Source organism: Gymnodraco acuticeps, unplaced genomic scaffold (genome assembly GCF_902827175.1).
Source record: "Gymnodraco acuticeps unplaced genomic scaffold, fGymAcu1.1, whole genome shotgun sequence".
Classification (NCBI taxonomy): domain Eukaryota; kingdom Metazoa; phylum Chordata; class Actinopteri; order Perciformes; family Bathydraconidae; genus Gymnodraco; species Gymnodraco acuticeps.
Window position 1 is genome coordinate 2,270,893 of NW_022989977.1, and position 26,321 is coordinate 2,297,213.

The following is a 26,321-nucleotide window of genomic DNA, read 5'->3' on the forward strand; positions in this document are numbered from 1 at the left end:
GCTCCAGAGCCTGAAATCTTTTGATCATTCCTCAAAAACGTACCTTGAGTGCATTTGGAAAGACAAATAACCAGCAGCACTGTGAAGAGTTTCATCGCCCTGTTGCAGTTCATATTCTCTGCACACCAAACTGCGCAGGTTTCACTGCCTGCAGCTCCTCCCAGACTCACACCATTGGATTCACATGGGGAGATGACTTCCTGTTCAAACAAATCGATCAATGCCTTTAACTCAGTGAAAACAATGTGTACACCTTGAAAACACTGGAGACACATGCAACTCCAATTTTGACATGAGTGACTGCTGACACCTAGTGGAGGAAACACATAATTACAATATGTGCACCGGTCAGGAGAGGCACACCTTTTTCACTTAAAATACCAAGTTTACAGGGGTTAACTTGCCTTTTTAAAGCTATGGAAGGACCTAATAAATGTATATCACAATATACTTTAGTATATTCCGATGTCTTTATATGCATTTGTATAGCTGTAATGTAGTTAAAAACAACAAAATCACATAAATGAGGGGGTTTTGTGTCCTGGTGACTTTCATTAATACACAGTGTGGTTAAATGAATCACTTCTCTAATATATTTGTTGCTAATTTCAGTTAAAACAAATTGAAGGATATAAAATATACATTGATTCAAAATGCTGGTAATCTTCACAATTGAGAAACTAAATTAATAACTACCACTTCCATTGATTCCAGAAAAGAGCCAATGTTTTACTACAGAAGAGAATGTTTTAATAAACACACTTGTCAAAGGAAAGGTATGCTTCTGAGAGGCAGCGATGCTCCTGTGAACTCTCTTCAGTAAACAACTAAGACTGGAATGAGAAATAACAGCGTGTAAAAAGGAAACAACATAACTCAAAAGAAAATAAGGACAGAACAGCAGAAATACAATAATTTGTGCAACAGCAAATACAGTTTAAGTATATACAAGCATATATTCTTTTACTGAACATTCAACAACAGCTTCAACTATGCATGGGGCTGTAAGGGCTTTGATTTCTCTTAATAGGAAACTTTTGCTGTTACTTATTCAACAACATTGGTTCCAGTAAGTGCTGAGTAGCCAAAAGATTTCTTTAAGAATCTCACTGAGTTTTTAAGTGCTACAGATGTCTTCAAGAAACAGCAATGCAATACTTCACATGTTCAGGAGATTCATGTGGAAATTAGAAACCTGCACTACAATCAGATAACATTCAGAAGCCTGTGTCCAGCTCTTAGGAATAGATACACACTTCAATTACAGTTTGACATAATGAAGAGCAATGTGGACAACAGTAAAGAGCTGATTTCAGATACTGAACACAGAATCAACTAGTGCCGTGTTTATAAGACTAGTCAGTCCAACATGGCTGGAGGACTATCAGAAAGTTAGTGCTGCCATCAAAATCAATACCAACTGAATGAGTATGTTACGTCATTGCAAACTTTGTAATTAAAGTATGTTAAGTCATTTCTATACTGTACCATGAACCCATTTTACTTTTAAAAACATGAACATGCCATACAAAGATACTGCAGCTAAAAGCTCGATGTCAAACTGATATTTAACTTCAAGAGAAATGTGTGTAAACACAAGAGGAATGATTCAGAACTCAAACCAAAGTCATACTTTGTCCTTAAAATGTCCGATACCAGAGGTTTGTTTTTCCCTACGACCTAATAACTCCTGGGAAGGAATCTTAGAGCTCCTTAACAATATATTATTTATCCAAATAACGGAAATATTATAAATAACCTAGATGATTAAGGCCGAGTCTAGGGGTTGATATTAAAATCAAGTGGAACAGAAGGCCAGATGTTAGAGAAGCAAGGCTTGAGACCAAAAAGATTGCTTGTTCAAATTCCAGTATTGTCTGAGGAAATGGGGGTAAAGCAAACAAATAAATAAACGCTCTTCCATTCCCTCTCCACAGAGGGCAGCGCAAGGCCAGCCGGAGCAGATTTGGAGTAAGGCCAATCTTTCCACATTTTTTAAAATCCGTTTCCCTCTTTGGGGGATCACCATAAAATTCTTCTTTATAAAAGAAACATACATTTGTACAAATATTTACAAAGGGGAGGAGGGGTAAACCAAGGCATTTAGAGTCTGGGTTCTACCATTATCCAGAGAGACGTTGTTTCTCATCCCTCATTCCCACATTCAAAGCCACTGTTTTTCTATGTGTTTAATATCTCAGCCCACTGCCGTTCCAGGGTTTGTTGTGACCTGGGCCAGCCCAAGTCCCTGAGTTATTAGCATTTTCTCTGTTAGCCAGGGCTGAGGGTCTCAACCAGAGTCTGAATCACTGGTGTCTGAGGACGAGGAAGAGGAGGAGGAGGAAGAGGAGTCAGAGCTGGAGCTGCTTCCACTGAGGCGTGCGGGCTGAGTGTTGGTCTCCACAATGCTGGGCTTCTCCACTGAGGACAGAACAATGAGTACGAGTTAATAAATACTGTTTCATGTGCAACTACTTGAGCAGGTCTCCCTTGAAAAAGAGATCAATGATCTCAATGGGATTTATCTGTATAAATAAAGGTTTGAAATGAAATGAAAAGACCAGATAGAGCTTTTAATGTACGCTCTAAAATATGTAATGGAAACACACAATAATAAAGAAACAGATTACATCTAACATTTACTTTCAGAAGACATGCACAAACCGAATATGGATGAGAGTGCTTACCTTTAGGTTTTGTTGGTTTCTTGACAGAGTTGAGTTGCCCACTGACGTCCTGCAGCCTCCTCTCCAGCTCCCTCCTCTTCTCCAGAGTCAGCTCCTCTTTAGACATGGCAACACCGCCTTTCTTTCCTGCGGAAACTGAAAAGACGACGACGTTGTTACCGACCTGTGATCCACAGAGTACTGCAGTTAACAGACTATAGTGTATTGGAGTGTTTTGGGATTCAGAGAAGTCTTGGAAGGAATGTTAAAGTCAAAGAAAGATAAGTAATGGTAAAAAAACTTGTTCTACCCAAATGCTAACACTCAATATCAGGCATATTAGTCTGTGACCAAAAGAGCTGTAGCTACATTCTGCATGCTGCCATTGTACTAAGAATTGTGCTTGCTTTAATCTTTTTCATCTTCTGTTCAGCTGCTTCATGTTCATGTCTGCCACGTCCTGTTATAGTTGTTTTAATAGATGATCTCCAATCATGAGCCCAATGTAATACATTTCTATTGTAATGCTCAACCATAGTCACTCCATTGATTCTTAGGAATGATGTAGCTGAACTTGCAGCTAAACAATCACAAAATTAAATTTAAGCTGCAAAATTGTAATTTGCCTTCGCATCACTTTGACATCATTTTGACCGCTGCATCATGCGATACATATTGATAAACTCTCTTGGTCAAACATGCTAGTAACACATACTGCTAATAACTTGTCAAACCTAAATACAAGACATTACGGAGCCCCTAAAGCAGGGGTGCCCACACTGGGGGGGGTGCTAGTGGACTAAACGGCGGATAAACTGTGGCGCGCTAACACTAATTGCGCCGCATAATAGTGCATCGCATTTGCGCTTCAGATGAGGAGGTGAGGCCCCCTCATAACGGCATGAACCCGTATGGCACAGTACAACTCAGACTGGCTTACCTGTACGTCAATCAAGTGGCAAATGCCATAGTAAGGATGGATGATAGGCTAACTAAAAACTTTTTTTTCTTTCAATGCCATGTGATCTACCCACACTACCTTTGCGATCGACGTATTGGGCACCTCTGCCCTAAAGGGACATGAAAACATTTATTTTAAAAGAGAGAGAGAGAGAAACGGGTTAGTTAGCACCCGTTATCCTGAATTTTTTTAAGTTACCGGTGCGCCAAGGAGGAAGTGGAGCACACGGGAGGAGACAACCATTTCAGTGCATACATTATTTGAGATATATTTCGAACTCAGACTTCATTTTAAGGACATTTCGGCCAGGGGGTGTAGAGCTATTTGTTTAAACACCGGATTGGCAAAACAGGAGAGTCTGTAAAGCAGTCTGCTTGGATCTATGAATTAATGTCCGTGACTCTCAGAGTACCTGCTGCCCGCAGCTCTTTTATAGGGAAACAAACACTCAGAACACATACACACAGAGCCAGTGGCGGACTGGCCATTAGGACGTTCGGGACGAATCCCGATGGGCCGGTACCGAAGTGGGTCCACCGTTTCCCTGCAGCGAGGCCCCCCCCCCTGTTGACAGTTTATGTGGGCTGGGCTGGGTGAGATTCCCGGGCTGATTTTTAGTCCCAGTCCGCCCCTGCACAGAACTAATAAAAGGGGGAGTAATCGAGCAGTTTGAGGTTTGTGTGTAAGTGTGCATTGTATATTGTATTGGGTTAGGGTTAGGGTTAGGGTTATTGTATTGGAAGAGTTTCTATAAGTTCTTAAAATAAATAAAGCTCTTACATGTGTTGAGTAGGTAGTTTAATAACTGGAGATGGTGATGTCAGACTTTGCAAAGGTTTTAAGTCAGAGTAAATACAATTCACTTTGTGTGTGGTCTAGCTTTTTAGGATGACTAATGCAGGGTAGCAGACTTTTGGCGCCACTTACTGACTGTGGAGTAGTTTGAAAAATACGATATTTTGTGGGTTTTTTATTTAATTATTTTCCACACATATTTTGTGCATATTTAAACACTTCTCACAAGCACTTTAGGCCGAGACTAAACTAAGCACACATCCATCTGGAGGATTGCAGTTCTATTGTACGTAAGGCTGTACTAATTAATATTTTTTATAAACATTGGCTAAAGGAGAAAAGTAATGAAAGTGTTGCACATAGTGACAAGGTTTTAGAGAATTATCACCAGACTCTGCAGCTCCATTGAGCATTTTGGCGCTTTAAGCACATGTTTTTGGTTTTAGAAACGTTTCTGTTGTTAGACGTCTCACAGTTCAATACAACCTAATTTGCAGTTGAATTTATTTTACCGGACAAATTTGAAACTTACCGGTCATGTTTCAATAATAATAATAAGAATTGTGTAGCAGAGTTTCCGTTAGCAGGTAATTACCGGACTATGACCGGATATGTTGATGTTTAAAACTTAGTTAATGGGAGTCATTTTTATATTGCTTCAGTTTATAATCGTAACAGATCGAAAGTTCAGATTCATTTTTCAATAAATGATTCCACAAACAACAAACAACATCATTATTACATTCAAACAAACTACTTGTAATAGATGAAGTACATTATTCAAAAGTTTACATTAACTTTGAATAATAACACGGGAGAAACGGATCCTCTCTTTTCCCCTCTCCTGACAGCCCGTCAGTTTCTCATGCAGCTCGCTAAACAGTGGGCGGGGCTTCAGGTGATTATGCAGAGCTGCGTGTCTCCATCAGACTCAGCAGCTGATCTGATCTCTCTCTCTCGCGTCCGGTTATACTTCACTCACGTTTATGTCCATATCGATCAGATCCAGCTCTCCTGATCGGCCTTTATAGAGAGCACCGATCAAACTATTAAGAGTGAATATCGGCCGATAATGATAAGCGGCCAATCGATCGGAGCATCCCTAATTATTACCGGACATTTTGACCGGCAGGTTTTGAATTTACCGGGTTTTAATACATTTTACCAGCTAAAAAACGGTAATTACCACCTAACGGAAACCCTGGTGTGTGTGTGTGTGTGTGTGTGTGTGTGTGTGTGTGTGTGTGTGTGTGTGTGTGTGTGTGTGTGTGTGTGTGTGTGTGTGTGTGTGTGGTTAAAACGTAGCAGCCTGCGGTCACTCTTTAGCTGTTCGAATGAAGGTAAACACAGTGTAGGCAGTGCGTAAAAGCTCTTTGAGCGCTGGTGCAGCTCATCTCAGAGTTACACGTCCCGCTGCCTCCTGGAGTGACCGCAGGCTGCTACGTTTTAACCACACACCCCTGGCCGAAATGTCCTTAAAATGAAGTCTGAGTACGAAATATATCTCAAATAATGTATGCACTGTCATTTCCCCACATAAACATAACAGTCTGCAATGAAATGGTTGTCTCCTGTGCACTCCACTTCCTCCTTGGAGCACCGGTAACTTTTTTTTTCCATGTCCCTTTAGGGGCTCCGTAAGACATTATTGAAACAAAGATATTCTGTTATTTGATTGCTTCATTTACCTAGTTCACCGTAAGGCTTGCGGGGCTTCTTCCTCAGACAGGTCATGACGTAGCGCTCCAGCTCCTTCAGTGTCGACGGCTTCAGTGTTTCAAAGTCAATCTCGATCTCCTCGGGGTTGGTGTCCCTCAGGGAAGGCTCCCTGGACTGAATGATGTGGACCACCCGACCCAGCTTCTCCCCCGGCAGCTTGTTGATGTCGAGACTCAGCTGGCGCTTCTCATCGTACGACATGGGCACAAACTCCTCCTCTTCCTCAGAGTCGTAGTGCGGCAGCATGGATGTGGGCGGTGGGGGGTAGAAGGGCTTCTTTGTGGGCCTGCAGAATCAAAAGAAGCATACAGTACAGTCAGGACAAAAGCCCATTATAGTGAGCTACTTGATTTTCTGAATAAGTCATGAAATATACAAGATTGCGTGTTTGTAACTGTAGCTTGAGCAACTCTTTGAAGCGAAAACGTGATACAGTTTGATGGTATTTCTGTAGGATGGGTCATTATTTTACTACTGACTTGCTATTCTTGTTACTCTTCTTCCCCTGGCTCTTCTTTGGGTGGGAGCCACCTGTTTTGGCAGACTTGCTTTTCAGGATCTTGCCGGGCATTTTCCATTCCTCAGAGCCAGCTCTGCTTCTTTCAGTTCGACTCCTCTTCTCCAGTTTCTTCTTTTTCTTCTTCTCCTTTTCCTTTTTGTCCTTCTTCTCTTTCTTCTTCTTGGCCTTAATGATGGGGCCTTGAGAGAGGGCGGCGAGCTGCTCGTGCATGGCTTTGAGCTGATCAGAAAATAACATTAAAAGACAATTATCTACGTATCTACAAGTTTGTTTCCACATACAATATATTGTAATCAAAGATGACTAACCAATACTAAAGGACTTACTTGTGTGCACACCTGATTCTGTAACTCAGCCAAGCGATGTGCTCGCACTTCTTCGCAGTCGGAGTTAGGGCTGCTCTCACTCCCTTCACTCTCACTGCTGGGCTCACTCTCTGAGGTGGAGGATGATGAGGACGAGGAGGAGGAAGAAGAGGAAGACGATGATGATGGATTGCCACTTATTGACATGGCTGAGTGATCCATATGTGGGACATCTGGCATCTTGGCAAATCGGAACTCAAACACATCCTGGGGCACAAAAAGAAAGCAAATTAAGAAACGTTAAGAAAGGGGAGAAAATGAAAAATTAACTGTCACAGAAAAAGGCTTTTTTCACAGTCGGTTGCACTTTTATTTCAGGCCTGATTATTTTAAAAGTACAATTGGATAAGCTCACCTGCAGTTTCCGTGCCATGCCTACAACATCATGGTCGGGTGGGTTGTACTTGTAGCAGTTGGAGAACATGAGTCTGATTTCGCTAGCAAACTGTTGAGCGTCTCTGTATTCCCGACAGTCCATCTTCCTCTGATGAAGAGACAAACAGTTTTAGAACGTCAACTAAATGTTTTTTTTTCTTCCAGTTATCAGTTTAATACTACTTAATACTAATTACCAATTTACAAAACATAACCCATTTTATCATATTTAAAAAAATATTGAAAGATCTGACACAACATATACATTTATTTTAAAATCACTGTGGGAGCTTTACTGGTTGTTCTTATTTATAAGGCTTTTCTTATAATAATTTCTTATTACTACATCCTACAGTAAAGTACAAGAACTTAAAATGTGTTTGTGCACAGGACTTTTTAAAACAAACTGCCCCTAAACTCCCTACTAATCTTGTAAAAAAAAGTGTTTTGATATGTTATAATTCAGTAATTAAAAAGTTAAAAGCAAGTCACCTTGATGGAGTTGAGGTCCATGGGACATTTAATGATATCATGATAGTCATGAAGTCCCAGTGCAGCTGCGTCCACAGGGGTGTAGAACGGCCAGGCGTACGCTGCATGTTTCTTTGACAACATGTCCTTCAGCAGGCCGCTGCAGTACCTCAGCTGGGGGCTCATTTTGCCCTTCTTCAGGGGCTGAGCCTGGACTGAGTCAGGCAGGTCCTTCTTGGGGGGTTTGATGGGGCGTCCGCTGCCCACTCTGCGTCCACCGCCCGCCATCATTGGCTGGAGCAGGATGGGACCTCCAGGGCTCCTCACCAGGCCCATCCCAGGCGGGGTCTCCAGGCTCATGCCCCCCATGGAAGAGATGGAGTGCATGGAGGTGTCGTGGACCTGGCCCCCGTGGCCTCCTTTCCCCAAGCCCACCATGTGTGTTGCTCCTGACAGGCCCACAGTAAATCCCATGGTGGAGGGGGTGGTGGTGTCTGCCTTACGTTTTACACCTTTTTTCTAGAAATAAAAAGTGGGGATGTCACAATACTAAGGTTTAAGTCCATCTTCATCATATTCCTTTAAGATACATATACTACATGTTTCAGCAGCCCCATAAGCAACCCCACCCTAGACATTTGTGTTAAATTGAATGTGCAAGAGCCTCACTTGCTGCTCTCGGTTGTCATTCATTGTTTCATTTAAATTTCATAGACGTTATAGGGGTGTAACGGTATCTGTATTCGTCCCGAACAGTCACGGTTTGGACGTCACGGTTTGGACGTCACGGTTTGGACGTCACGGTTCAGCACACGCAGTCACACGACGAATACGCCTTTTTTTATGAGTGGGAAAAAAGTCTGTCACTCAGGGCAGTATCCATTACACTATATATAATCCAGGGGGCGGTATTGCGCCTAAAAGCTGTTTGCCAGCCGCCCTTAAACAACAAATGAAGAACAAGAAGAACAAGAAAAGTTAGTATGGCGATTTCAGACACACAGGAGCTAGAAGAACCACCTGCTTCTTTTAAATCAGCTGTCTGGGAACATTTCGGGTTCCCTGTGGACTACAATAACGATGGAGTGCGATTGGTGGATCGGACGAGGACGGTGTGTCGGCGTTGTTCGACAGCGGTGCGGTATGCTAATGGTAACACACGCCAAACATGCTAAATCATATCAGAAGGCATCACCCAGATTTGCCAATCACAGGAGCCAGGCAAAAGACAACAGCAGTTCAACAGCTGATCCCCGCTGTTTTTAGGAAGCCAATAGACTTGAAAACCGAGAGACCAAAATAAATAACGGAAGCTATTGGCATATATATTTTAACGACTATGCGCCCTTGAAACCCTTTCTTATCATTTATTATGTAATATTTTCAAGACATTCTTTTTAGTTTTACAGCTTGATGAAACCTTTTTGTTTGACATCAGCCATTATAGATAATATGGCCATCTGAGTGTGTGTGCACTGTTTGTGGTTTGTTTTTAACTGTGTAATACAGTTAATTATTCAAAATGTTAGAGTTCCTTATTTGTAAACTGAAACTTGCACTACTGTTCAAAAATAAATGACAACAAACCTGGAATTATGCATTTGGGACTTTGTTTTGCTTTTACTTGTTGTACCGAACCCGTACCGAACCGTGACCCCCAAACCGAGGTACGTACCGAACCGTGAATTATGTGAACCGTTACACCGCTACAGTAATTTTGCTAACTATAAATAACATTGATGAGTTTATTGTACCTTGGTGGTGGGCTGTGTTAGCGGCAGGCTCATGATGTTGGCCGGTGGGAGGCTTTTGGTTAGCACAGTCTGGGGAGAGTTGGCCAGCATGGACTCCCCCGTGTCCGAGGAAGAAGGGGAGTAGGCTGACTGGGACACTGCCGGCACCTGCTGAGCCCTCGCTGGGGAGAGAAACATATTCAACTTTAGTGATGGGATTTAGCCCTAGATTGAAAAGTTATGAGTAAAGCAAATATCACTGGGGACATACATGATCTTAAAGGTCCCCTATTATACTGTTTTTCATCAATATATTATACGTCTCAGATATATACAAAACATGTCTCTGAAGTGTTTGGCTCCAAATGCAAAACAGATCATGCATTGCAGCATCCCATAATCCCCTCGGTTTCAAAAGTGCTGATTCTCTGTCTTTTACTTTAGATCAGGGGTCTCCAACACGTCGATCGCGAGCTACCGGTAGCTCGCAAGCCCTCAATAAGTAGCTCGCCAAGCAAGCGTTTGTTAAATATATGCTAACTAGGTAACATAAGATAAGAATAAACAAGTTTAAATGATATTGGTTGTGATCATATTCTAAAGATTTTTGAAAAGTATACAGCTCCCTTTCATGAGTGTTGAGAGCTGTATCCATACATTTATTTTGTGCTCAAAGTGCACCAGATTGATGCATTTAACTTCAACATTTAAAAAAAAAAATCTTCCCGGGAGTGCATGCCCCGGACCCCCCTAGAGGAGGTGAGGTCCACCCCCAAATAAAGCAGGTTAAAATAATTAAATTGCATATATTTTATTTTTAGTAAACACTAAAAACGGGTCCCACAGACCAAAACAGCACACAAAGGTTAAAGGTAAGCACATAATAATGTTAAAATGTTTTAAATATAAACACTGCAAAAAAAAAAAAAAAAGGATTAAAAGTAGCTCACGACTTTTTTTGAAAGTAGCTCTCATCCTAAAAAAGGTTGGAGAGCCCTGCATTAGATGAAAATAAGGAACCACTTCCAACCCCCTCTGAGAGAGATTTGATTAAAAAGAACACAATGGTGCTCTAGGAGGAGATTCAGGTGATAAGGTGGGGGGGCCCAAAAAATCATGACATCATAAAGTGGCCAAAATCTGATCAGCTCATTTTCAGACAGGTTTTTATATAAATGGATCAGGACAAAAAGAGAGCAAATCTTTTTCCCTGAAACTTTCAGAATCTCTTTACACAGAAGGGACACATGTTAACGTATAAAAGACATGAAAAAGTGGATTTTGCATAATAGGTGACCTTTAATATTGCTGCTTATATGAATGCTATGATAAACTATTTCAAAATCTGCAACACAGTCACAAACTCACAGTTAAATTTGCGACCTCCTCCCCGGCTGTTCTTGCTGCGAGGAGTTGGAGGAGGCAGCTCAACCTCTTCCTCGGGCATCTGGGCCACCTTCTGGAGGAAGATCTTCTCTAAGGGCTGAGCCATCAGCACAATGTCGTCGTTCGGCTACCCAAGGAAACAATTTATAAAAACATTAGCACACTATTAAGAAGCCTTAACAGTAAAACAAAAACTTTTTCTTTCTTGGAATAGAGATTTATCTGAATACACTTTTTAAGTCAGTGTTGTAATGATGTAGAAATCATGAACAGTTTGAAAAAAACCCAAACATTTGCTTGGAACAACTACCTAAATGCTTGCCATTTGTTCTGGAGTTTGACATCGTTTCTAATATGTTACAAATTAAATGAATAACAAAAAGGTAAAAAAGAGTGGAACATGGATGAAAATGATTTTTTAATTATCTGAATCAACCCTCGCTGCTAAGAAAGAATCAACTTCTCTTTCGGATTCTTTACAACTACAATTATTACAACCACGGTCATGATACTTGACTCTCTATTGAAGATTTATTAAAGAAATCGTTGAATGCATCTTTGATTTTCATCTGAAGTATAGTACATTTCAAGAGAAGTTGTCTGATTTGTTAAAACAAGTAATGGATCTCCCCTAAATCTTATGAGGCAGCAACATGTTTGAGTTGAGGATGCTGATGTCATTAGTTTCTTTGTCAACTTAGCATTTCCATTTTCACTTTTGAATAACAAGTTAAATGCAAGTCAGCACAGGTTATGTTAGGTTAGTTTCTGTTTGCAAAGTGTTGGATAACCCCTTTCTCATGGGAAATAAAGAGGTGTAAAATGTCCCTCTCTCAGAATCTTAAAGGGGACCTATTATGCAAAATGCAGTTTTTGATGTCTTTTAAACACAAATATGTGTCCCCGGTGTCAGGGAACTCAAAAAGTGTCAGAAAACAAAACCCTTTCTATTTTCTTCCTCTACCCACATCTCTAAACAAAAAAAGGGGGGGTGCTAACAAGCAGATCCAGAATTTTCGCTCCTATAACGTCATTGGCGACATCCGGCCGACGTGACACGTCCCAACCTATGGTCTCCGTATACAGTAGTCTAGCTGAATCCCCTCTCACAGCTGTGTGTCTGTGTATTCAGCAGGATGTCTGCTGGAGGCTTAGAGTAAAGTTGTTATATATATATAATACATATAATGGCACTGTTCTAGCGGTAAACACTTAAGAAAGAACATGTCAAGCTATGTGCTGTATCAGAAACAATGCGCGGCGTGTTTTGGGAGTAATATGCTGTGTGTTTACATTAGCAAGCATGCTAACACTCAGAGCTAACGCTGTAGGCTACTGGAGAGAATATGTAATGTCCTTGTGCTAAACCCTGCGAGAGAGAAAGGTTTGAGCTCCATACTGTTTCATAAATAAAGCTTGAAGATGTTAGGAGCATAACATGGCATTTAATCACCGCAGCGTTTAGCTGAGTTTCTCCCGGTAGAAATCTCTCTAGCAGTAGCAGGGGAAAGCTGTATGACGCTACAAAGGGGCGTGGCTAGCAGCAGCTGTTCCATTTAAAGCAGAATCAGCCTGTTTGCAACAGGGCTGCAAAAGAGGGGTATGAGCAGTATGAGGCATGGCTACAATGGGTGATCTGTTTGGTATTTTAAGCAAAAAACTTCACAGACATGTTTTGTATAGGTATGGCCCTACATTATATTTTTCCAATATAGCATAATAGGTCCACTTTAAGTAAACCTCCAGGTCTGCTTCTGGGCCTCGATCATCAAAAGACATAAAAGTGTTTTAAAAAAGTGTGTTAAAACTAGGATATGTTACCAGTGCCTTGAGTCTATACAATCAATTATTATCCCAGGTCTGGGTAAGGTTCACATGATATGTAATCTGTTTTTTTACCTTATAACCTACCTTGTTGTAGATGTAGCAGTTGGTGAACATTGTGTTGAAGTCCTGTATGCACTCACTTGCACTGCGATAGTAATTGTTCTCCAGGCGCTTTTTGATGGTCCCCATATCCATGGGTTGTTTGATAATTTTATGGTAATCCTTAAAAAACATAATGAAAAAGACAAAGAAATGTTATTAAACAAAATGATGGAGCATTTGACCATTGGCAAATTGACCAAATCAGAGACATAAATAAAACTTGACAGATATCAAATGAAAAAAGAAAGGGAAAGTCTGATGTAGGGCTGAACGATTATCAAATCGCAAAGCCTGCGATTTAAAAAAATACTTTTTTACTTTTTTTTAAAAAAACATTTGTTTTTGTTCTTCTTGTGTGTCAGTCATCCACACCAATCAGAAGTGCTGTTCTCAACATGTACCAGCCATTGTTAACCAATCAGAAGTGGCCCATGATAGAAGGTGATAGACAGATTGATCTAATCACCTGTTAAGTATTTTTGAAAATGCCTGCCCTTTCCCAATGGCTTCCAATGGAGCTTTCCTAGATGGTTTGGTGAAACAAACCATCTGAGTCAGGTTAGTAATGCTCAAACACATGTTCTACATCTATTACAGGGTGAATCTTAGACTGAAGCTTGACTTTAAAGCAACCCAACGGAAGTTTCATGTAAGTTTAGTTCTTTCACTCGTAGCTCGGGCTGCGGGGGTGCTAGAGACGGGAGCACGTTGATGCGACCTTCCTAGCCGGAGATATGGCCGCATTTTACAATAAACTTCCGTTGGGTCGCTTAAAAACAAATATCGCAAATCGAATCGCAATATTTGTCAGGAAAATCGCAATTAGATTTTTTTCCCAAAATCGTGCAGCCCTAGTCTGATGTGCTTGCGTTTAACTCACCGGCAGGCTAAGCCTGTAGGCATCCACAGGCTCGTGGAAAGGCCAGGCAAACTGATGCCTCCACAGTGACTTCATCAGAGTCTTCTGGAGAAACTGCAGCTGGTTGGTCATGCGGCTCGGCCGGCTGGGATCCTTCACCGGGGGCTGTGGTGGGGGAGGAGGACCCTGAGGCATCGTGTGCGGCAAAGACGGGCTCTCAAAGTCTTCGTACAGCAGGGAGGGCTTACGAATGCGTTTGCCCGAACTACTGTGTTGGTCCATCCCGCCGCCGGACAATCCAACCAGGGAGCTGATGGGGAGGAGACGAAGAGGATGAGATAAAGATAAGAGGGAACAATCAGAAAAAACCTGCCGGACCTAAGATGCTACCTCACATTAAAGTTGGAATGAAATTGCAAACATCATATCACTTTTTTAGAGATTATAAAAAAAGGAGAACAGTGAACACATACTTAGGAGGAAAGAAAAATAAACAGGTAAACAGCAAGAATTATGTTCAGCTAGTGAAATAAATTGCTCTTATAAGTTCACAGGACTGTATGGCCTTTGTTAACCTCATTGATGCAGCCATTGATTCACAAATCTGCTACCCACGTCCATGGAAAAAGTTTATTGTCATAAAGTGCAGGCTTTATATGCTTTATTCCACTGAACCATGACAACTGAATATGGCTCTGTCCTCCCAGTCAGCGATCCGTCATCTGGGAAACTCAGATTCTATCAATAGGCTGCTACTTTTAGCACAGACATGGGAAAAACCATAGCATGGCCCAGCCCTCACTCTTAAAAAAACATTAACTTGTAATAAGTCTAATAAGACCCCAATATCTATTATATATCACATAAATCCAGAAAAAAAATTAAATATATATTTGTTTTACTTTGACTCATTAATACATTATAAATCATGGGGAAATAATGTGATGTGCAGACACAAACAATAGGATCGTGAATTACATCTTTGTTATTTCCTGACACTCATGATAATAATAATGAGATTCATATTTGTTTTTTATTATTTGTTATTATATATGTTAATGATGCACAAGGTTAATGCACAACTAACTACTAATGTTAATAAACATAACAATAAAGCTAATACATAATGAATATCCAACACAAATACTTTAAATACTTTCCTAAAACAGGTCCTTATAAGCAGGGCACGTTGGGTTCAAATCTAAAGTCTGCTCTTGTCGGTACAATGTTTTCTATTTACAAAAGAATAAATGTCAGGGATACTCCAGCAAATGCCCTTGATTTGAGGCACTGTGGCCTCAACATTTAAGTTTGTCCTTGGGCAGTACAGCTGCTCAGAACTCATACAGTTAGCATTAAGAATTTGTAGAATTTTAAAAAGGACACATTTCCCAAAAGGAATTGAAGAACTTAAGTTATAGAAAAGAGACTCTTAAGATCAACTTATCAGGCATCTCTTCAGACTTAGCTGTGGTTCAACACAACTACATGGACAAATTGTAAATAGACCCAACGAGTCTCTCTGTCTATGAAGTTAGATGAGGTCATCATGTCAGTCACCATAAACCCTATTGTTCCATTTTTCCACTTTATCTCCCCAGAGCACATGAACCAGATTTAGAAAAAGTTAAATCTCACCCAGAGTTCAGGACAGGGACGTGCACAGGTACGGGCTAATGTTGCCCAGGCATCGGCCCGTTTTCCCTCTTTGGCTGACCTGCCCCTCTGGAGAGCAAAAGTCTTTTTTTCTGTTGTGGCCAAATCAACATGATAAGCCCACAATTAGTATTGTAGCGTCTCGTTGCAATAAAACACACCTTGTCAGCGCTCAGCGCTGTCATCTGCCACGTGACTTTGTTTCAATCTGACAGCTGGAAGCAAAGGACAGTCCTCCGAGTCCAGCCCAAGCCCCCAGGAAGTGCGCCGGAGTCTGATGAGAATATTCGTGCTGGTCAAACGGCGGTACTACCCTTCCTTTAGGTTGCTGGGCCCGGAAACACTTTTTCCCATTGACTTACATGGGGAAAGAGTGGTCTGTAACTCGTTGGATCATTTTTTTAAAACTAAATAAACAACCCAGTATGAACGTTTGTATAGCCCTTATTAAAAACATTCGTTCCTCAAGTTGTAAAAATGTGCTAATAACGTTATTCTGAGTTATTTCCCTCGGCATTATGAACGCGCATCTAACCCACGGGACCGCGCCGCCCGGCACGTTCATGTTACGTGTTCAGTACTACATGAGTTTCTCTTTACCCATGGATGCACAATAACAACGGACCATATCGCCTTACTGCCAGCCCACGGAGCTGTAATAATGGATATATTGCACATGTTTGCTGTAATTCATCATTTGTAAAATATTATACTACATGGGCTGTATGATGTAAATCTTGTACCGTAAATGTTGTATTAAATAAAGTTAATATTACCGACGTAGATTAACGTTCCTGTAGCTTCTTATTGCACTTGCAATTGTTTTAGTTACTTGTGGGCTACTTAACATGCATAATCACAGTTACTATCTTTTTACTCCATCACATTTCAAAAAGAAGTAGGCTATTGTTATTTTAACTCCACCACAGTAATCCATCATCAGCTTTAAATTTTAAATAAAGTTTTAACTCACAATTGATCATAACAGGCTTCAACATATACCATTTTATATATTACCAAGTGGTTTCATGTACAACCCACACAAGTATCATGCTAAATGAAGCTCTGTTGCTTGGATATCACTAGATCCTGATGTCAGCGTAATATAAAAGTACATAACGATTGATGTGTAACTTAGCATAATTTACTAGCTAGCCGCTAGCTGCTAACTGCCGCCTCGTTAATATAAATCCAGTACCATGCTGTCATGAACACGCGGTGCTGTTACGTGTACGCAAATTCACGTGCTTAATGTGAACGAGCCTTTTGGGCGGCGTGGTTAAAGTTGCGCATGCTCTATGAGTGCACATACGGGTACTTCTCAGGCATGCCGGGTAATCTGTGACGTTTCGCTCTCTCAAAAGTTGGGCTATTTTGTCATCATGCGCCATTGAGCAACTCTCATAGGAATGAATGAGGCCCCGCCTCCCACGCTGTATCCAGTTCTTATTATACATCCATGGTCCAGCCTCATATGGCTATGGTGATCATACCAAATGCCTGCCTGGCTTTGGTGGCCAATTCCCGGCTCAATCTGTCCCCGGAAATGTCCCCGTTTTTAAATATGCTTTATAAACACATAGCAAGGTGAAATAAAATGGTATCAAAGTTGATGTTTCAATGGCGTGGTGCTTGTTCGCAGCAATACAAATATTGTAGCCTTACGGAGCGTCCAAACAGCAGCGTGCGTTGACGCTTGGAGGTGGGCGTATCTGAAGCTTGGGGATTTTTTGCGAGCAACGCGACCAACAACCAATCACATGAATCTCCCGCCCTCGACATACAAAGCAATAGCAATGTTAAAACGAAGTAAACTGGATATAAAATCCCCAAACAGGCGAAACCCTACCAGTTTCATCCACTGTCTCTGCCACCTCCCTCCATGCCTCGCTCCTCCGGTTTGTATCCCGGTAGATGAACAGAGACTGATCATACAGCACCGGGTGATTCACTACCGCTATAATGAATTTTCCCTCCATTTTTTGGAATATGAGGAAATGACCTGCGTAGTCTCTCCCAGCATACACGCGGTTTGATTGGCTAGCGCTTGTACTGGCAGATTTGCATAAACGGGATTTCATTGGCTGACGCCTCCATCGAGGCGTCAAAAGTTGAACATTGCTCAACTTTTGAAGCCAGCTACGCCAGCAACGCTCCACGTCGCTTCCCAAAATGCAGTTCGGCTAAAAGGGACGTCACCCCATTCAAAGTGAATGGGCAGAAGCGTTGGAAGCTTCAACGCACGCCGCTGTGTGGACGGGCCGTTAGCGTTAGCATTTAGCGTTAGCAGCCTCATTCTTCTTCTACCGTTTATTTGACTTCTTCTTCTTCTTCTCTTTCTTCTTATATGTAATTGCCCGCGAAATTTTTGAATGAATATCTCGTGTGAACTCATTCCACAGTATGACCACAAAAGTGTTTTAAACCAGGTACGTTTTTATTATTTATGTTCTATATCGCTATGTGTGTGATTACATGTTTTACATATTGTATTGGTGCCGGTGCGTTAAAGACCCAGGGGCGAGCACAGACATTTGGAGGGGCTATATATTTTATATATAATTTGACTGTCTCAAATTGTAATGATTGTGTGCATTGCTTGAATTTCACTTAACAGACTGTATGTGGTTTGTCTTGTGTGTCATGTTTTGCATTTTGTCTTTTTGTTTATGTATGTCTGTAAGTTGTTGCTATTGTCGGGACCCCCTTGAAAACGAGATGGTGCATCTCAAGGGGTTTATCCCAATGAATAAAATGTCTATATATATTATCAGTAGGGATGCACGATATTGTTTTTTTGAAACCGATAACTTCCTGCTTCTCAAGACCGATACCGATAACCGATAATAATATAATATATATATATATTAAATGTACCTGTAGTTTTTGCACACCTGGTGGTAAAAAAGAGACTAGTAGTGAGCAAATGACATGAGCATTACTACTATGAACAAAAGAAAGCCAAGAACAGTTTTGACTCTTCAAAGTGACCATATTTATTTTCCCAAATAAAGTTCTTGCCTTTGTCAAAAGCCTCGTCGATAGGTAAAAGCCCCGGTGCCTTTGCAGCTGGCTTTGGATTCGCCGCTAGTTTAGCAGTGCAGGCGTCTTCGTACGCTTTTAACACACCATCGTAGCGATGGCGATGTTTCAGGTGACTAATCAGGTTGGAAGTATTATAGCTCGTTGCCTTTTTCCCTCCTCGTGGAACTTCTGCATTGCATTTGTTAATACAAATAGCAAGCGAACTATCTAACTCTGAAACTTTGAAATAGTCCCATACTACCGACGACATGTTTGTTTACGGTCCTGGCTTCACGGCCGCACACCATTTACGTCACAGCCAGGCATGAGTTAGGGAGCGCTGGATTTGTGAAAAACTCCCCTCTTCCTAAACCACTAATACCACAGTACTGGCAAAACGGGAGGAGCCGAGTGAAAAACAAGCGCCCCTCATCCCAATCCACCCACACCGCAGTATTTTTTTCTTTTTTTTTACCCAAAAAATATATTGTATATTATCGGGGCTATTAATACTGTTATCGGGTTTATCGGGATGACGTCATAATTCCTAATATCGGACCGATAATTATCGTTCACCACTAATTATCAGTATGTCTGCACAGCAGTTACAATGGTCAAACTACATTGAAACATAATTGTCCCCATTTTTTCTTTAATAGTTATAACATTACATATTTTTAACACTAGAACCGCCAGAGATTTTTTTATACCTAAAACCGCCACCGGGGTCAAATTGACCCGGTATTAGAATGCATTGATTTTCAAGGTAAAAGTATTGCTTTAAAAAGAAAAATGGTCCTGTGGTATTGGTATTTTGACAAGCAATTTTGTTAAATTGTTTCGTTTATTAACGCTACAACATAGCATTTCGTGAGGCGGTTGTCGGTTGTCCTGAGCGGGAGCGCGCTCCTTCACTACAGACTGTCGCTATCAATATATCTATCTATCTCTCTCTCTCTCAATCTATCTCTCAATCTATAAGCAACTGCAGTAGACAAAAGGCGTTGCTATTTACACGCGAAATCAATAGCGCGAAAAGGGGTGGGGTCAATATGACCTGCTGGGCGGAAATAGGTATAAATGGCAATTTTTTGGGCGATTTCTTCAATCTGACTTCATATTGACAATTTTTAACAACATAGGGTGCTACATAACACACTTTCAGGAAAAGTCACGGACTGGGAGACTTTAATATTTGATTGAAAAAAAGTTACATACAATAAAAAACAGCTCTGGGGAAAATTGACCCGATTGGCGGTTCTAGTGTTAAGAGATATGGGCCGCAAAACAAAAAATGTCCCTTAAAAATCAAGTCACTGAATGCAAGTAGTCGCCTTAGCTTATTTTGTTATGAGATGATGTGAATTACTGTTCAAATGAGTTAATGTAATAATCGTTTGGTTATTTTATGCATAGCCTAATGTTACATTTCTGTGCTTAAGAATGCCTTCAAGACAGAGGAGACTGAAGCAGAGAGAGAGATATCTGAAGGAGGCAGCTAAAAGGACTGCAACTTTGCAGAGCTGGATAAAAGGTGCCAGCAGGGCAGCTGCAGGTGAAGCACTGTGACTATGTCAAGCAACATAAGTTGGAGTACACTAATAACTCATTAAAACAAATATTTAAATCAGTGATAAATGCCAAACCTCTATCTGTGCTGAGTGAAGTTAATATTTCTCCAAGCCTCCAGTTCAGAGCGCATTTGAGAGCTTGGTGATCTAGTAAAATACTATAGCTGTAGTATAATATGGATAAGATGGCCAGATAACTGGTTCACAAAGGCTTTACAACAGGTTGTAAATATTCTATACAAGTAGGCAACATATTTTTTTTCACATGAATGACTAGATATAACCTTCTCCAATCTAAAATGTAACTTACTGCACTAGTGTTCAGTATGGTGTAACGGTTCTCATACTTAAATAAACATTAAGGTGCAGCATTTCAATGAACTGAAATAATCTGTACTTGAACTGTACTGTACTATACTAGTACTCACCTAAGCAGCCAGCTTGACATTGGGACTTGCTTGCTTGTCATTGTATTTTCATGTTTAAGAAAAATTAACTTGTCCACATTGCTTGCCGAAAGGGCAGATCTGCTGGCACTAAAATGTCTCATGCTGTGGAGAACACCCTCTCGCTAGGGACAGAGGTAGCAGATACAGCCAGGTAGCGCTTTGCTAACATGACAACATAAGGATATTTGGCGTTTGTAATAGCTTTGGCTCGGTCTGAACTTTTTGCGAGTGGTGGAGGTTTACATCCTAGCGGGAGTTGGGTTTGCACTTCAGTCATTTTTCTTTTGGTACCGTGATATTCACGTTCGGGTGATGCCTTTTCAAATGAGTGTGCAAGTTTGATGTGTTGCCAGCCGCGTAATCAATTTTAGTTGAACAATGCCGACAAACAGCTTTGGTTCGGTCCACCTGTCTTTGTCCATCATCCTTGTACGTAACTGCGAAACCAAAATGTTCCCAAATCGGAGACTTCAATGATGCTGGAGGATTTTTGAGCATAACTTTGTCTGCGTTCTCCAATTTCGACAGTTACCCAAACTACTGACTACATTTTGAACGCATCCCTGTGACCCAATGTGAGCAAATTACACTGAACGCAGCACCTGAGATTACTTCCAAAAAGTTGTTCACACGTGTACCGAACCGAAGAGCCCATACCGAATATTTTCGGTACAAATACGTATACCGTTACACCCCTAGTGTTCAATTGTCTTTGTATGTTTTTATAGCAGTAAATAATTAAATCTATATGTTACTTAATTCTGATTCTAATAATTCTGTTTAAGAATACGAATATATGTAAAATGTTTCTTTTGGAGACAGCTCCATCTTTGAACTCCTTTATAGTGTGAAAAGAAGATCACAACAGTAATAATGCTTTCATTATTTGAACACTTTGCAACAATGCCTTATAAAGAGCTCTAAAACATTCTCTTAATTGTATTTGATAGATGGTGAGCCTGAGACAAAACACAATGATGCCCAGAACAGTTCAGACTCGAGAATGAAGAAAGGATAGACAGAATCTGAAAATGAGGAGAAAGAGACAGGAATTGAGAAGGAAGAGATAGGAAGTGAGGACAAAGAGACAGAAAGTGAGGACAAGGAGACAGGAATTGAGAAGGAAGAGATAGGAAGTGAGGACAAAGAGACAGAAAGTGAGGACAAGGAGACAGGAATTGAGAAGGAAGAGATAGGAAGTGAGGACAAAGAGACAGAAAGTGAGGACAAGGAGACAGGAATTGAGAAGGAAGAGACAGGAACTGAGGACAAAGAGATAGAAGGGGAGGATATAGAGTATGAGAGGGAAGAGATGGAGAATGAGGCAGTAACATCAGAGTCCACAAGAGTGAAACCTTCATAATTAGTTTTTTTGCTACAGCTACCAAACCCCCCACTCAATTGGACCCTGTCGTCCTCTGGTCCAGTTCCCCAAAAAATCCCAGATGGGAGGTCTTTTCAGGGCCACTGGTATGATGAAAACCCCTGGTTGGAGTATTCTCCACAGAATGATGCTATACTGCTTCAGCTGTCGCATTTTTATGAATGACGATAAGTACAAGAGTAGGTCTACATCAGTGTTTCTCAAACTTTTTCATACCAAGGACCACTAAAAAAACACTCGCGGACCACCTAACTCCACAAATATCGAAAAACACAACATTTTTCTAGAACAGATTACAAATCGCCTGAAAATGGTACAAACAAGTGGCAACATGTGTGACAAAGGTGTTGTGCTGGGCTATATCATCCAATCGAAGGTGAAACTTAACCTCGCTCCATTGCGGAGATATTCCCGCGAGAGTGCGGAAAACTTTAATGTATTTATTTATTTCAAATGTGAAATTGTACCAATATACTCACGGACCACTAGGGGGCGCTCACGGGCCACCAGTGATCCGCGGACCACACTTTGAGAAGCACTGGTCTACATGGAAGTCTGGAGGTGTAAACAGGTGGAGGCAGGCAAAAGTAAGAATGAAGAAGCACTGCTGCAGTGAATCGCACATGATAGGCATGACCAGGTGGAATAAATATAAGATGAATCCATTGAACATGGCTTTTGCAGGAGCAGATTCGCAGATGCAAGCAGCAAAAGAAAGGGAGAGGCAGAAAAACAGAGAGATCATCTTCAGGTTAATAGAGATCACATTATATTTTGCAAGACAAGGCTTGGCCTTCAGGGGTAGAGATGAGAGGGGGGGGTGCCTTTTTCCAGTTTAGAGCAATAGCCCCTCCAAATGTCTGTGCACATCCCTGGGACACACACTTGCCCCACTGACACACAAGCTGTGGCAAAGCCTGTGAGTGCATTTTCTACATCATTCAGAATGCCAGCAACACAATGAGAGGCTGCACCACATTAGCATTTAGAAAAACATGAGCCATTGTGTATTGAAAACATACAATATAAACTTCCAGTCAAACTTATTAATTTATTTAAGCTTTCCAGATTATTTATCAAGTATTATGTCATTTTAATTTAAATGAAACAATAGGGATTTATTCGGTTTTTTGTGATATTTTACTGGAAATGCACTAGCAAATCTTAATCTCTGTAATAATGAAAATGTAGCTATATTTGTCTTTTTGGTATTCGTTTATTTTTTTTACGGGGTTACTGGTAATGATTTTGTGGTGCTTTTGTGTCCACGGAGTAACGGTAATAGCTCTTAAAAATAATGGTTTTATGCCTATTTTAACAAAAAAATAATAATATATATATATATCTCAATAACTTGGCTTTCACACGAACAAAAAGTATATAAATGATTATAAAAAAATGTCTGACAAACATGTGTCGTGACACAGACGATACTTTGTGCTGTAAACATTTGCTATTAAAAATAAATATACATGAAGTTATTGCTGTAGAAAATGATTGTTCGATGGGAATTAACCATAGAGGCATTTTATAAGTTATTTACCTTTTGCACACTTAATGTTTGGAAGCATTGCATTGTGTATCGAAGCATTACAATTAAATGAGCAGGACCTTGTAGATGTTCTTGACTCCTGTGGTAAAGACACAACAACGTTTCAAGGTGTTGTGATATTACTGGAGTGTTTAAGGCTGAGCATATGCAATGTTAAGATGGTGGAGGTAAACGGTACTCTGTCCCCCCCCCCTCCCAGTGAGCTGTGGTGTTCCACAAGGAAGCATATTAGGTCCGTTACTGTTCCTAATTTATGTAAACGACATGTCATCAGCATGTGACTGCAACTTGTTCCTGTTTGCGGACGACTCAGCCCTGCTGGTCTCTGGCAGGAACAGGTTGCAGGTTGAAAAAACCCTCAGCTCCGAGCTCGGCAGAATCTGCACCTGGCTCGCCGATAATAAATTATCATTACACCCGGGTAAAACAGAGTCCATTCTCTTCGGTTCGAAACATAATCTCAGCAAATCCGACGACTTCTCAGTTGCAGTGGGTGACATTATTGTCACAAGTAAGAAGGAAATTACATACCTAGGATCTATTCTTGAGGCAAACCTCTCCTGTGACAAAATGGCATCCAATGTAATAAAAAAAGTCAATCAAAGAACTAGATTCCTATACCGGATCTCCTCTCTGGTAAACAAAAACACCCTGAAAACTCTGGCAGGAGCACTCATTCAAGGGTACTATGACTATGCTTGCACGTCATGGTACCATAGCACCTCCAAGGCGCTAAAAATAAAACTTCAAACATCGCAAAATAAACTGGTCAGACTACTGCTTGACCTTTCATCTAGAAACCACCTCACCTCTGCCCACTTTGACAACCTAGGATGGCTTAGAGTAGACGACAGAGTACAGCTACTTGCAATGGGCCTGGTCTACAAGATCCACTACACCACTATGGTACCCATGTACATGTCAACATTCTTCCCAAAGGTCAAGGAATACCATGATCATAACACCAGAGGGAGCTCCACAAATCATGTGAAACCCAGATTTGGCACAAAAAAGGGGGAATACACGTTTCGCAATTATGCCACATCAAGGTGGAACGCTCTTCCCACAACTGTAAAGGAAAGTAAAACTATACTTACCTTCAAAACCTCTCTTAAAGAGCACCTTCGGGGGAGAGCATTGCAAAACTGGCCCCGGTAATGGTACAAATCTCAACCTGTCGTTCAATGGACAGCTTCCCCCCCCATCTATGTATATACTCGCATTTTAGACTCTGTTACTAACTGTATATCTGTAGACTTGGTATGTCTTAAATGTCCGGTTAGGATGTATTAGAACGAAATCTAAAATGAAAATTGTAAATAAGCAATCTGTATGTAAAAAACCACCTGTATGTAAATTGTAAATAAGCCATCTGTATGTCAAATATGTCTTATATGTCTTAAATGACATGATGAATTGGAAATGGGGGACCCTGATGTAAACAAGAGGAAAGTCTTTCTCTGGTCTGCATCCCCTTAACAATTGTATGTTTTGAGCTGTACTGTACTGTACCCAATATACAAGCTGTTAATAAACTTTGCAATCAATCAATCAATACAATGATGTAGTCAGGTAATGACAACTGAGCCTCAAGTGACAGTTGACCTTAAGTACAACTTTCCCACATCAATAATCCTCTTTGCTCATCAACTCTACAGTAAATGCAGTCTATTACGTCGTGTCATGATAATTAATCGTGCTGCATGAATCCTAACGTCTTAATATACGATATAGACTACTGTGTTATTATTAATTAGTTAACATTTACAGTTACAGGTTACTAATGTGGCTGTGTTTTCAACCTGCATTGCATAAACGTATAGCGTTACTTAAATGTCTCAGTTCTCACACAATAGAGCTAAAAAGCATCGTTGTTTTCTTTCAAAACAAAGAATAGTCAGACTCTTGGTTTTACAATTTAACAGCTGGTGATCGCGTGGTTCGGACGCCCCGCCCTCACTTCACTGTTTGTAAACACTGCCTCACAATGACAGAAACGAATAATGGGGAGAAAGTTAATGTCAAATCAAGAACAAGAAATCCTTATTATGCTATAGGAAAGGCTACATTGTGATTCCGTTAGTCGATCCCACTCATTCTCCACTGCATAAAACGTTATAGCACCGGAACAGGAGCTATGAAGCTAACAAAACAGCTAACGCGCCACTGGACGGCAACACTGCCTGACAAATCGGTGCATATGGGGCTGCTACATGTCGCAAGATACGTGTATTAAGCATGTGGTAGACTGTATACATTTCCAGTTATGTTCTGAGATAGTCACATGAGTAGTGGGATTAGCGTGTGCAGGGTGTCTGAGCGATGAATGACCGACTGACAGAAAGCCGGGCGGGGAACCAGCCGATGGGGCTGCAGCTGTCATGATCTGCCTCCCTTTATGCGAGCTCTCTATAGAAGCTAAAAGAAAAGGGTTGCATATAAAGTGCAAACATATTTAGCTGCAATGAAGTAAACAAGTCATGTTTTGATAGTCTGCTTTAAAAGCTAGCTAAACAAGGCACTGACTACAGAGACAACCGTTTGCTGACAAGCTCGCGTTGTTATCGAAGGGCTAACGGTAACTAACGTAGCTAATCTTAAATGATGCACTCAAAGCTAACGTTAGTCTTTTTTTCAAGACATTTACATCGTTTCATTTCACAAAGGTGTGAACATAAATTACAGCGCGCTTTACCTGTCGTGATGCGGGTTGACGGCCGCTTCCATTGGCCTGTAGGCGGAGTGTTATTACAATCCAATTTTTCCACCACTGTTTACGCTGCACTTCCACTGTTACACCACTAAACAACCCCAAAATGAAATGGCGACCTATCGCTTCCGCTTGAACCTTATATAAACCTCCGCGTGGCAGTGTTGCGTACTTCCTGTCACGTGGTACTACTGCC

At 40.9% G+C, this 26,321-nt stretch overlaps 1 protein-coding gene across 2 annotated transcripts; it reads right to left on the bottom strand.

Moving 5' to 3' along the window:
* Positions 1 to 704: 704 nt before the first annotated feature.
* Positions 705 to 26,250, bottom strand: brd2b (bromodomain containing 2b). Of its 2 annotated transcripts, none has more exons than XM_034211352.1 (12): positions 26,111 to 26,250; positions 13,801 to 14,089; positions 12,903 to 13,040; positions 10,974 to 11,118; positions 9,627 to 9,787; positions 7,894 to 8,391; positions 7,382 to 7,510; positions 7,000 to 7,233; positions 6,621 to 6,880; positions 6,111 to 6,427; positions 2,688 to 2,822; positions 705 to 2,421 (listed from the first exon to the last, which is right to left on the bottom strand). In XM_034211352.1, exons 1-12 carry the CDS (start codon positions 26,140 to 26,142, stop codon positions 2,291 to 2,293), a joined length of 2,469 nt encoding a protein of 822 aa, XP_034067243.1. In that variant the 5' UTR covers positions 26,143 to 26,250; the 3' UTR covers positions 705 to 2,290. The 2 variants fall into 2 exon arrangements, with proteins under 2 accessions (XP_034067243.1, XP_034067242.1); XM_034211351.1 differs by having other exon boundaries at positions 6,988 to 7,233.
* Between the last annotated feature and the right edge of the window lie 71 nt (positions 26,251 to 26,321).

Bases quoted from the DNA above. Each gene is read 5' to 3' on its own strand.
- brd2b (XM_034211351.1), bottom strand. From the start codon at position 26,142: ATGGAAGCGGCCGTCAACCCGCATCACGACAG. The intron at 13,041-13,800 runs GTGAGTTAAACG...ATGTTTTTTAAG, and splicing joins CCTACAGGCTTAGCCTGCCG to GATTACCATAAAATTATCAA. The intron at 9,788-10,973 runs GTGAGTTTGTGA...TTCTCTCCCCAG, and splicing joins AGGAGGTCGCAAATTTAACT to CGAGGGCTCAGCAGGTGCCG.